Here is a 13,489-nt window from a genome sequence, read left to right on the forward strand (position 1 = left end):
AATTCCTGAGCTCATGAAGGTTGAGTAATCACAAAGCCACAGGCACTGGCTTGATGAATATGTAATAATGTTTTCATGCCAACACTACTGCCAAACTTTTTGGTGGAGTTTGAGAGTATGATCTTTTGATGTTCGATTGGCTGCAGCTGGCATATGATACGATTTGGCGACCATCTTCTTCTTGGTGATTTTAGGCTAGAATGGCTCCCAGTGCTACTGGGCTGGAATCCACAGTGAGTCTAGTGTGATATGTTGAATTGAAGGTGCCATATTTGTGGTGCTGCTGACTCCCTTTTTAATTTCCTGGAAGGCCCGTTCTCATGACTAGTTCTATTGAAATGTTTGCCCTGGCTTTGTTTGCCTTTGAAGAGCATTGCTGATAATGGCATAGTCTTTTATATAGAAGACATAGTAAATGGCCAAGCCTAGGAATGATGGTACTCACTGATATTTTTGGGGGTAGGCATTTCATTTAGGGCTTTATTTTTGGCAAAAAAATATATGCCCATAAAATGTAAGTTGTATTATGCAAAATGTGCGCCACTTCTAAGGTCTGGTCATGATCGTCTATGGAAATTCCACATACAGGATGTTGTTGCTATAGTTTAATGCATGAATGACTGGGCTGATGATCCTTTGAAAGGCTTCTTGAAAGAGTTCAGCCACTGAGGACACTCCAGAGCTGAGTCTTTTGTAGCGGAGCAGACCCAATTGTCTGGTAAACATTATGATGTATCTCAATTCTTCATGGAACTACAGCTGGTAAAACCCTTTGTGCTGGTCTAGTTTGGGAATTACGTGCCCCATTGAGAAGTGTTATCATGTCAGTCAGATTTGGCCCAGGGTGACATTACTTTTGAACGGCTTAGTTGGTAACCTTATGCCCACCCAAAAGCACACCTGCTGTTCCGTAACACTCTTGGGCGCTACTACCATCAGCGGGGACTCCCAAGGAGTCAGCCATTGTGTCCATTCCATTAAGTCAGCCATTAGAATTTCTTGGAGTATTTATTTAACTGCCTTGTGAAGGTGAAATGTTATTCTTCTGTGGTGCTGAGCTCCTGCTTTAACCTGTTTGTTTATGTATAGTTTTACTTTTTGTATTAGTTTTTTTAGCTTTTCATTTTTTATTTTGGTTGCAGCTTATGGCTGGTGGGATGTCTTCTATCACGGGAGTGCAATTAGCTTCAGTTGTTCTATGGTGGGCTGATCTGGACCTGTCCAAGATGTGTATTTCAGTTTCAACAATGTTATCCTTGTACATAGGTAACCCTGGGCGGCCAACTGAGCTACGCTCACGTAGTTTGTGCTACTTTGCGATACGTGAATTGCACGTAGCACAGTGCAAAAACGCATAGCGTGGCGTAGTTGGCATTTTTTGCTCGCTCGCGGTCCTCAACGTCAAGTTTGCGATCGCGAGTGTGGAAAATAAACCTCCCGGCGAGATTACTACATTATGGATGTAGTAAAAGTATGACTGTGTAGTTCCTAAAAGGACGAAGGGGGCAGGGAGGGAAGGAGGTGGAACAGATGGTGATCATGGAGTAGCTTCAATTAGGAGCAAGGGCCCTCACACACCCCGAGGGGTGTCATGCTTCATCATCGGGCAGCTCCTTGTTGGGCTGGAGCTGCAATGCCTAACGGGTCCTGAGAGGAGGCTCTTTGCCGGAGGTGTTCTCATTTTGCCGACGTAAGATGTTGGCGGCGCATATGTGTCAAGAGTAGAAAGAGGGAGGGGGTTAGTGTGGATTAAAAATAACTGTCGGAGTCCCACAAAATAATTTTATGAGCTGGGTTCCTATGCTATATTAAAAACAAAGGACTATAAAGTCATGGCTGGAGAGATGGAATTACACATGCTCTTCATAGCTCACTGTGCTATATAAGAAGGATTACAATGTATTAACTGCAACTAACAAGGATCGCTGTGTTAAAAGCAGCAACCCAAGGACCTATCTACATAAAATAAAAATCTGTCATCTGCGTGTTACATAATGTGCATAGCAGGAGACACCTTAACCCGTAACACGCACCGAACTGGTGCAGTACGTCAGAATCAGAAAGCAAGAAAATGAGAATATATATATATATGTATATATATATATTACCTACTGGCGGTCGCCAGTAGGTATATATAGTTAGGATTTTTTCTCTATGGGTTTTTTGAAAATTCTATGTCTAATAACTTTGGCGTTTGTGGACGGAATCGGCTGAAATTTTCAGGAAAATGGCACATTTTGTTTCTGAGCAGCCCTTGAAAATTTGGGGGGGGTTCGTCCAGTGGGGGCCGAGAAAAAAGGGGGGTCCCAAAACGTGTTTTTAACATTGAGTTTTCCATAGGGCGGTTGGCCTCACTTTTAGCCCGAACGGCTGAATGGATTTGCACGAAACTTGGCAAAATTGTAGGGACTGGTAGCCCGATGTGCCTTTTGTAGGTCTCAATATATGTGCTCCAGTGGATTTTGAGAAATTAACGTTTAAAAAAAGATATATATCTGTAACAGCGGACCGGTTAGCGCTCTGGTTCGCGGACTTTTCGCGCAACGGAGCTTTGTGAAGCGAAGCTGATTGGTTCTCCGGCGTCTGTCAACATTCCAAACAGTCCGTAGCGGCCGCCATCTTGTCTCTCGGTAGGATCGAGAGACAAGAGGAGGTCAAAACAAAGGGGGAAATAACTATAAGGGGGCATAGTAGATCCTCGCTGACCCCCTAGGTTTGATGTGGAGGTTTTAAAAGGGCCCCGCGGGGCAAAAAAAAATAATAATAATAATAATCGAACGGCTGAATGGATTTGCACGAAACTTGGCAAAATTGTAGGGACTGGTAGCCCGATGTGCCTTTGCTAGGTCTCAATATATGTGCTTCAGTGGATTTTGAGAAATTAACGTTCAAAAAAAGATATATATCTGTAACAGCGCACCGCTTCGCGTACTTTTCGCGTTACGGAGCTTTGCGAAGCGAAGCTGATTGGCTCTCCGGTGTCTGTAAACATTCCAAACAGTACGTAGCGGCCGCCATCTTGTCTCTCGGTAGGATCGAGAGACAAGAGGAGGCCAAAGCGAAGGGGCAAATGACCATAAGGGGGCATAGTAGATCCTCGCTGACCCCCTAGGTTTGATGTGGAGGTTTTAAAAGGGCCCCGCGGGGCAAAAAAAAAAATAATAATAATAATCGAACGGCTGATGACCATAAGGGGGCATAGTAGATCCTCGCTGACCCCCTAGGTTTGATGTGGAGGTTTTAAAAGGGCCCCGCGGGGCAAAAAAAAAAAATAATAATAATAATCGAACGGCTGAATGGATTTGCACGAAACTTGGTAAAATATTAGGGACTGGTAGCCCGATGTGCCTTTGCTATGTCTCAATATATGTGCTTCAGTGCATTTTGAGAAATTAACGTTCAAAAACAAGATATATATCTGTAACAGCGCTCCGCTTCGCGGAGATAAAATTATATGTGTATTACCTAGCTGTTGCTAACACCAGTTAGCGACGGCTAGTAGGAGATAGCGACCATCTTGGGTCCCACTTTGCATGTGAGTGATATTTATCACTAATGACATGCAAAGTGGGCATGCCAAGATGTTAGCGACTGGAAACAGTCGCTAACATCGCTATCTCCTATTATCAACTTTTGGAAATATTCGAGATAAGCGCGAATATCTCCAAAAAGTAACAGCTGCCCTGAGCAGTTCTTAGCCATGTTATCCAATGGGAGGTGGATAACATGGCTAAGAGCATTAGCTCGGTAATGCATGAATATCGCGGAGTTTTCAGCGACATTAATGCATTGCGCTCGTTTTTTATCGTATTTGCGATAAACCTTGATAATAGCAAGGTTTATCTGCGATAATTTCTGACGGTAAAAAAATCTTTGCAATGCATCGTTAGGGATAAATATCGCTTAACTTTGGTAATATGCCCCAACGTCTGTTAACGTTCGATTCGAAGGAAATCAGGAATTGTTGAAAAACATTGTGTGCGCCATCTTGTCTTTTTTCAAATGCCACACTTTTGTCGTGCACGGCAGCCATTTTAGATGCCTTGACCAGATCCACTCTGTGAACGCTGTCGATCCTTAGCATGGCTCCCCACCCTCGCAAGCATCTCCCCCAGGCAGTGGTCACCCCCGCTCTCTGTTTTATGCATGGGTAATAAACCTCCCCCCATCTGCGCTGTTCTTCCCTGAGAATCACACCCTGTGCCCGCCCGACACCTCCCTTTCGCCCTATTCACTACCGCACCCTCTGACACTCCTTTTCCTCTGTGTCCGATTGTCCAGGCCGGTCCTAGGCTATCAGCTAGCCCTGCAGATGTAGTTTATGGCCACAGCTGTAAAGAATCACCCGTCTTCAAAGGAGTTATAGTAGATCAAGGCCCACACTCGATGAGATCCGTCACAGCAGAAGCGTTGCTATTATCTGAAAACCATTCTGTATTGTGATTGGGGAGGGGACCGAGCGTGAAGCGGAAGATTCCAGGGATGACTCTTTGTACATCAAAGTTTTTACAATTATGTGTCACATTAAAAATATATAGCACTCCGACAAAGTAGTAAGATTATAAAACTTTAATAATTTATAAATATATACAAGAAAACAAAAATAGTAATAACATATAAACATTTTTAGAGAAAAACAACGAAGTAGCGGTCGGCTGTGCGAATAGTCCCAACGCAGCACAACGTCCAGATTTCCGGCGTGGGGCGTCGCGGGGGGTGGGTGATCAGTAGCAAACTGTTGTGCGAATAGTTCCAAGGCAGCAGAACGCGCCGAAATCTAGATGACACAAAAGTGATGTCTAGTAAGTTGCCACCCAGCAAATAACGGCGTGGGGCGTCGCGGGGGGTGGGTCATCAGTAGCAAACTGTTGTGCGAATAGTTCCAAGGCAGCAGAACGATGGCACCAAGGTGATGTCCAGTAAGTTGCCGCACTGGTTTTGGTATCCTACAATGCTGCTCCGAATAACGGCGTGGAGCGCCCCGGGGGAGGCGGCGTGAACGGGCCTCTCCAGGTGGAGTCTCGTCTGTTGTAGTGGGGCGCCCCTTTACCGTTTCAGTTGCCATTCCGTCCGCTTTTGGTCCACTGTGTCAAAATCCGCCATTCAGCTGAGTTGCGCCCACTCTTGCGGTGCAGCGATAGGCGGCTGTCACAGGACTCTCAAAATGGCGGCAGGCTGTTTCCTTTTTGGGCCTGGTCCACTGAAATGGCCCTGGGACACCTTGGAAATCGGACGCTTGTCTGCTAGGTCTTGGACCCCATTCTCGAAAGCGTCCCCTCCGCCTTGAGAATTCATCAAAAGTTTTGGGGGCCCCGACTCCTGCAGGCTTCTGGTGGGGAGCGGCTGCCATGATTGCTCGCGGAATGACCACGACGGAGCTACGAGATGGTGGTGCTCTCATGGTGACGCCAGCTTCAGTCTGAAACATCCAGAAACAAGGTGGGGCTTTCATCGTTTGGGGGAAAAAAAAAGTTTTCATCCAATGAAAAGTGTTGTTTTTAGGTCATATGATCAAGCCTTCCATCATTAGGAAACCAAAAGTAAAATGAACCAATGAAAAGTTTTATAAACAAGTCACATGACCTGTTATGCGGCATAGGGTATAAAATGCGGAGAAAATACGTTGGCACGTGAGGCGGCGTCAGTAGCGGACCGATGTGCGAATAGGCCGAAGGCAATACAACGCGCCAAGATCCGGATGGCATCGAGGTGGTGTCATAGTTGAGAGTTCTGAGCAGCGGTTGTAACACTGTCTGAAGCTTATTTGCAGCTGCTGCAGCTTCACTACGCGCCAAGATCCGGATGGCACCGAGGTGGTGTGTAGGAAGTTGCCGCACTGGTGTGGCCATCCTACAATGCTGAAAGTCGGCGTGGGGCGCCCCGTTGGCCTGTGAGTTTGCGTCAGTAGCGGACCGATGTGCGAATAGGCCGAAGGCAGCACAACGCGCCAAGATCCGGATGGCACCGAGGTGGTGTCTAGTAAGTTGTCGCACTTCTGTGGCCATCCTACAATGTTGAAAGTCGGCGTGGGGCGCCCCGTTGGCCTGTGAGATGGTGTCAGTAGCGGACTGATGTGTGAATGGGGCCAAAGGCAGCGCAACAATATTTTCTACTATATTTCCGGTGTAGAAGAGACCACAAGGCGCTGAGATGCCAAGATCCGGATGGCACCGAGGTGGTGTGTAGCAAGTTGCCGCACTGGTGTGGCCATCCTACAATGCTGAAAGTCGGCGTGGGGCGCCCCGTTGGCCTGTGAGATGGCGTCAGTAGCGGACCGATGTGCGAATAGGCCGAAGGCAGCACAACAATATTTTCTGACTGACACCACAAGGCGCTGAGATGCCAAGATCCGGATGGCACCGAGGTGATGTCTAAGTTGCGGACTGATGTGCGAATGGGGCCAAAGGCAGCGTAACAATATTTTTTGTATGGAAGATACCACTAGGCGTTGAGATGCCAAGATTCGGATGGCACTGAGGTGATGTCTAGCAAGTTGGTGTGGTCATCCTACAATGCTGAAACTCGGCGTGGGTCACCCCATTAGCCTGTGAGATGGCGTCAGTAGCGGACCGATGTGCGAATAGGCCGAAGGCAGCACAACGCGCCAAGATCCGGATGTCACCGTGGTGGTTTCATAGTTGAGAGGCACTTCATCTGCAGTGGGGCGCCGAGATCCGGATGGCACCGAGGTGATGTCTAGCAAGTTGCTGTACTGGTGTGGTCATCCTACAATGCTGAAACTCGGCGTGGGTCGCCCCATTAGCCTGTGAGATGGCGTCAGTAGCGGACCGATGTGCGAATAGGCCGAAGGCAGCACAACGCGCCAAGATCCGGATGTCACCGTGGTGGTTTCATAGTTGAGAGGCACTTCATCTGCAGTGGGGCGCCGAGATCCGGATGGCACCGAGGTGATGTCTAGCAAGTTGCTGTACTGGTGTGGTCATCCTACAATGCTGAAACTCGGCGTGGGTCGCCCCATTAGCCTGTGAGATGGCGTCAGTAGCGGACCGATGTGCGAATAGGCCGAAGGCAGCACAACGCGCCAAGATCCGGATGTCACCGTGGTGGTTTCATAGTTGAGAGGCACTTCATCTGCAGTGGGGCGCCGAGATCCGGATGGCACCGAGGTGATGTCTAGCAAGTTGCTGTACTTGTGTGGTCATCCTACAATGCTGAAACTCGGCGTGGGTCGCCCCATTAGCCTGTGAGATAGCAGTTCTTTGGATTTGGGCCTGGCTCGTCTGCTGTAGTGGGGCGCCCCTTTACCGTTTCAGTTGCCATTCAGCTGAGTTTCGGCTGCTCTTGATGCTACAGCGACAGGCGGCTGCAACAGGACTCTCAAAATGGCGGCCTGTTCTTTGGATTTGGGCCTGGTCCACTAAAATGGCCCTGGGACACCTTAGAACTCGGACGCTCGATTTTTTTTTCCTTTCCTGTACATGCAAAAAAAGGTAAATGCCCGGTACGTTACACGCTTCATCTGCCACGATGAACTCTCTAGAGGAACCGAAAAAAAATATAGTTGTGGTAACTATACCATGCATCGTCATATGGAGAGGTGGCACCAATTAATTATAGTGCTGCATAAAAGAGAGATTTGGAGGAGAACCCCTGACCTGCTAGTACATTCATCAAAGAAGTGGCACTGAGAGCTTCAGAGGCAAGGGAAACGGTCCCAAATATTTAGAAGAACTTTGGAAAGATTAAAATGACATGTTTAGATTGTGGCAAATTTATTTCATGTGGACATCTGAGTGTTACTCTAATAAATACAGCATATGAACATCATCATAGTCGATGGTTGGTAGAGACATTTTGACTATATCCTGGACCTGCCCGTCCTCGCCCAAAATGGCGCCAGAATAAATGGGACTCGTAACTCCTTGTTGTGTACTGGTTGCAGAACCTTGAAATCACGAGATACGTATGCAGTTTTGAAGCACATGGCGGGCGGGGACGAGAATTGATTGAATATTTCGACATCCCTATTGATATTAAGTTCTGATGTGTTATTGATTACTGTACTGTTGAAAGTTCGAATTAACGTCACCCATGGTACTTGCCCGCAAATGTATATCTAGATAATTTTATTGTAACTGGCCCTGTCGTATTTTAATTATAAAATGTACGTCCACCGATTCCGTAACTGTTAGACACCTTAGTTCTTGCAACCTAATGGCCCGCCCGTTACGTTCCTCTACAGTGTAAATGTCTATTCATCATATACGATTACAGTTTGCTCCGTGGCCGGCCCACGTGGTTATAGGCTCGTATTTGTATAATGAAATTTTCACAATAAAGGTTTTTAAAAGAAAACATGGTAGTAGTATATACATTGGTAAAGTTTTTAATAATAGTCACTGTTTTAGAATCATTAAAAGGCAAGTGAAATAAAGCAGACCAATTACATGAAGGGTAAAAGGTATAATACGAAGGAACGCAGTAAAGATAAATGGTCAAGGGCTGTTGTGTTTTCTATTCCTGCAACATAAAGTGATCGATAAGAATCTCATATTCAGGCGTATCGGCGACTAAGACAGCAGGTCGACCCTCTTTTGCTCAACGGCTCCGTCATGGGACGAAGAAACGCTCTTTTTCTCGAAAAAAGAATATATTTTACTTGCAGGACAGTTGTAAAATTTCCGGGAAAGTACATTAGCCTGGAACATTATAACATATATTTAAGAAAAAATAATGTTCGGAAGTAATGAAAAGCGTAATTTTTAGGTCATATGACCAAGCCTTTCATCATTACAATAAGAAAAGTAAAATGAACCAATGAAAAGTTTTATTAACAAGTCACATGACTTGTTATGCTTACGTTACGCGCTGCGCGCCCCGGATGACTTCCGGATGCGCTAACGCGGCGCGTCATATGACGCATTACGCGACAACGCAGGTACAGAATATAGTCAAAATGTCTCCACCAACCAGCGGTCGGAACACAACCCCTTTCAGCAGGCTAAATAGTTCTGTTAAATGACAACAGAAGGGACAGGCAACAAGAACCATCAGTCAAAGAGGGGAGGGCTAGTTCTTCTCTACCGGGTTACATTGGGGCGCTACCGGAACTGATCGAATTGGTAGTCTACAGTGTTTCTGGATGTTTCAGACTGAAGCTGGGGTTAGCATGAGAGCAGCACCATTTCGTAGCTCCGTCGTGGTCATTCCGCAACCAATCATGGCAGCCGTTCTTTATCGTTATTTTGGGCGGGGTGGGTGGCGGAGCAGAGCTGTTTTGCAGCCATCATTGTGTGGAGTTCAGTTCATCTCACTAGTTTTGTATTTGTCATGAGGGGTTGTTCCTAATGTTTCTATTTTAGCGAGGTCAAAAAGAGATCCCATTAGTGGCCTACTGATTTTGCTCGATTCCTTTTCTTTTTTTTTACACGATTTTTCGTTATCTGCAAAGACTAAACAGAGTATTGCGACTCTGTGTTTGTTTGTAAATAGAGAATGAACCAAAGAGAACTAATTCTAAAACAGTAAATACTTGGATAACAATGAATCAAATGGAGAGAGAAGCAGGCACGACGGATTACAATGGGGGCAAAGACCTGCGTTAACTACCTTTCACTATCTGCAAAGAGAGAGTACTCCTAATAGAAATGAGGGGGGGGGGCACCATTCAAAGCAGATCAGTGTGCATAAACACGAAAATGTTTTCACTTACCACGTACTTGACATTCGACAGCTTATGATATTTGCTATTAAAAAACCATTGAAATTCACTGAAAAAACCATAGGTTATAGACCATATATAGTTAGGAATTAGCATTTACAAAACCTTGAAAATTCACTGAAAAAACCATAGGTTATAGACCATATATAGTTAGGAATTAGCATTTAAAAAACCTTATTTTACTCACACAAAACCATTGAAATTCCATATATAGTTAGTTGCACTAACTATATATCGCGCACCTGCAATCCACTGCTGATGATGTCACATATTACATCATTCATGACATGGTCAGTGACATCACTGATGACATCACTGATGACATCTCAAATGACATCACTGATGACATCACTGATGACAACATCCAGTGACTGTATGTTTCTGTAAAGTTAAAATGTGTCTTACATATTGAAGAATGAGTGGAAGTATAAGTGTCTGGACAAAGGATTTAGTAGGTGCATGACTGAATGCATGAGTGAGTGATTAAATGTGTCTCACTGAGTGCATGGGTTAGTGACTAAAGTGTCTTAATTTGTGCATCATTATGTCTGTTGTTCTGTAAACTGCTGCATGTTTTGATCAGTAGCTATATGATTAACTATATGGGTTACTGATTGATTGTCCAAGTATTTGTATGGGAGACTGAGTGTGTGTGTGGCTGGCTGGGAGGTGTGTGACTCTGTGCAGATCAATGTGTACTTGTATCAATGATTGTATAACAAGGTAAGTATGTGTTAGTATATGTTTGAAAATGTAAGGTGCTCTATGTTTAACTGTATAGACAAGAAAATGGAAGTGTCATTGATTCTTTACAGGACTGACTAGGTGTGTGAGTAACTCCATGGATGAGTGGCAGACTGTGAGTGTCTGTATAGGTGTATGAGTGCATATGATAGTGTTGTAAAGATGAGTGATTGTATGTATGAATGATAGTATGGGTGAATGAGTGAAGGTGTGTGTAGACGTAGGAATCAGTGAGTGCGTATGTAGTAACTAGTATTGGTGTGTCAATGGTTTCAAAAATTATATTCTGTATTTAACACTGGGTGAAACAGAGGTTATATTAAAATGTGAGGAGATGCATTGTATTGTCACATGAATGATATCATCAGTGATGTGGTCATTGATGTCAAATGAGATGTCATCAGTGATGTCATCAGTGATGTCATTTGAGATGTCATCAGTGATGTCACTGACCATGTCATGAATGATGTAATATGTGACATCATCAGCAGTGGATTGCAGGTGCGCGATATATAGTTAGTGCAACTAACTATATATGGAATTTCAATGGTTTTGTGTGAGTAAAATAAGGTTTTTTAAATGCTAATTCCTAACTATATATGGTCTATAACCTATGGTTTTTTCAGTGAATATATATATATATATATATATATATATATATATATATATATATATATATATATATATATATACACACACACACATATATATATAAAATTATATATATATATATATATATATATTTATATATATATATACACATTACAAATCAAAGTGAAGCAGCTCGGTCACTTGCTCAGGACCGGGTGCAGCGTAACAGTGTAGTCTATTCAGGCATATTGATCCTGGTCATTACTCTAAAATCAAACGCACACACTGAGTGAAATGTGACACAGAATTTAAGAATGATCAGTACCAGCTCTCCCTGGGCACAAGATTATAAACTCCAAATTAAAGGAGGGATCTTACAGAGATTGTGAAATGCAGATGCAGACCTCAAAGAGCCAAGACACTGCCAGGCTTGAAATCAAGAAGTGCAAAAACGTGAAGATCAGGAGTTGACCCTCCATTATATGTAGCTCCAAAACTAGAACATCAGCCCCAAATTGAAGGTCTCTTTTATCTCTCATGCCATGAAAAAGAGAAAGATCTATCTCTTCAAGCAGTCCATCCCTACGAATTCATCTGACTTCCTGCCTCCTGGCCCTTCACTTTCTCTTATTTCTTCTGCTACGTTTACATGGTTTGGGCTCACTCCTCACCACTACTTGGTGCACCGTTCAGTGCTCTGTTGTTTCCTAGACTGGTATGCACTACATAAACCCTTAAATACACCTTCCACCTCTCTTTGGGTTATATGGGATTTTGGGATATACAGTGCTTCTTTTGTAAAAGATTATAATACATGCAGGTGTCCAATGATTTCTAGGAGGGGTTGACACAGGGCTTCTGAATGCCCAGGTGGTTGAATACCAGGCTGCCCTGTCCTTATTCTGACTTGTGCCACTTTCTTCCATCACCGAACACTCCTGTCTTGATGACTGTTTTAGTTCCACAAAAATTAGTGCGGGTGCCCTCCACCACAAGTCCCCTGCACAAATTAAGCACTGGAGATATATTCAAGTGACTGTTGCTTATGCTACAAGAGATGTGCAACAGTGAAGTCCACGCGCAGGACATTTTTCACTTACCGCTAGAATCTTGGGATAAGGTGGGTTCCTCTACAAAATACACCACCACAAGGCCAACGCAGGCCGCCGTAAGGAGGGTGAAGAGTGCAACGAGGACCTTCTCCAAATCAGTCAGCCCCTTGGGTTTCATCCTTCCTTCAGCTCAGCCTGCTGTGTCTGGGCCCTGCTGCTCTGTGGTAGCCGCAGAATGCTGAGTAAGAGGAGGCGAGCGAAGGACAGCCGTTGCGGCAGGATCCGCGGGATCAGCGCCACCTTATCAGACTCATCTATATTGAAGCCTCCAAGGTGAACCTTGCACTGCTCTTCAAACTAAGACACATTATCTCGTTCCAAATGCTATTAATTGCAGCCTAATCAGTCCAATGCTCTATTGCTGATAAAAGTTAAGTTCATCAAGGGAAAAAGTTAGATAAAAGTTAAATCCATTAACGAAAATGTGTCAGCATTGACCAGTTCTGGGAGTGAATCAAGCAGAACATACTGCGAATGGGAAGCCTAGAGTGAGCCTGGGCACAAGCTGTCTCTCCAGCACATACTTGCATGTGTGTTCTGCCCAGAAAGTCACATACGGGAACTTGATATGAGGATTTTTAGCTCAGACCTGTGCCCCTACCTCCCCTAAAGTTAGAGAGTCGAGTGTGATAACACACATCTGACTGCATATCAAATTATTTCACAAATGTTTAATGAAATTCCCCTTACTGGATATTCGTCGACATCCCATTTTAGCTCTGTCTCTTTCTGTATTTTTTTTAAAGACACACTCTTGGCAATTCTACAAAGTAACTTTGTACCTTTCGTCTTTTAGAGACAAAATATGTAACTTGAGTGCAGGTGTTGTAGCAAAGTCTAAAATATGTTTGATTTGTTTTGAAATTTTGTTTCCACTGCTCAGTATGTATATAGGAAAAAAGAGGTGAGGAAAGGTATCTTGCAGGGCACGATTCACTTATCTTTAGGCATTGAGATGTATGACTTTTTCTCTCAGTCAGAAATTCCTAAGATGTACCGAATGGAAATCTATGTTTTTCGTAACATCTCTGGCATACTCCTGTTTGACCAACCACTAGGGCGAAAGTGCTGTATAAGCAAAATCAGCTTGATTATCAGTTGCCTGTTTGTTATGTTGGGAGGTAGCACCAGTTGCATATCCATATTTCTGGTGTGGTACTTTCTGGTTATAAGAATGAGCAATAACATGATTTTACCACATTGCGATAGGGTGACCAACTGTCCGTAAATTTCACTGACCGTCTGTTATTTTGCTGTCACATCGGTTGGCCGCCATCATTCCTTTTACGGTGCCTTTTTTCCGTAATTTTGGGATTGCTGCAGGCTTTGCTGTTTCCCTGCGACAATTGCACTTCTCTTT

General features: G+C 44.3%; 1 protein-coding gene across 1 annotated transcript in view; it reads right to left on the reverse strand.

Moving 5' to 3' along the window:
* LOC144818575 (ovochymase-2-like) overlaps nt 1–12,624 on the reverse strand; it is a 482,736-nt gene extending 470,112 nt beyond the window's left edge. Inside the window, exon 1 of the mRNA XM_078676114.1 lies at nt 12,118–12,624. Coding sequence (XP_078532240.1) covers nt 12,118–12,247 — 130 coding nt within the window. The 5' untranslated portion in view covers nt 12,248–12,624. The remainder of the gene's footprint in view (nt 1–12,117) is intronic.
* Nucleotides 12,625–13,489: the final 865 nt, after the last annotated feature.

Source organism: Lissotriton helveticus, chromosome 2_1, assembly GCF_964261635.1.
Source record: "Lissotriton helveticus chromosome 2_1, aLisHel1.1, whole genome shotgun sequence".
NCBI lineage: Eukaryota > Metazoa > Chordata > Amphibia > Caudata > Salamandridae > Lissotriton > Lissotriton helveticus.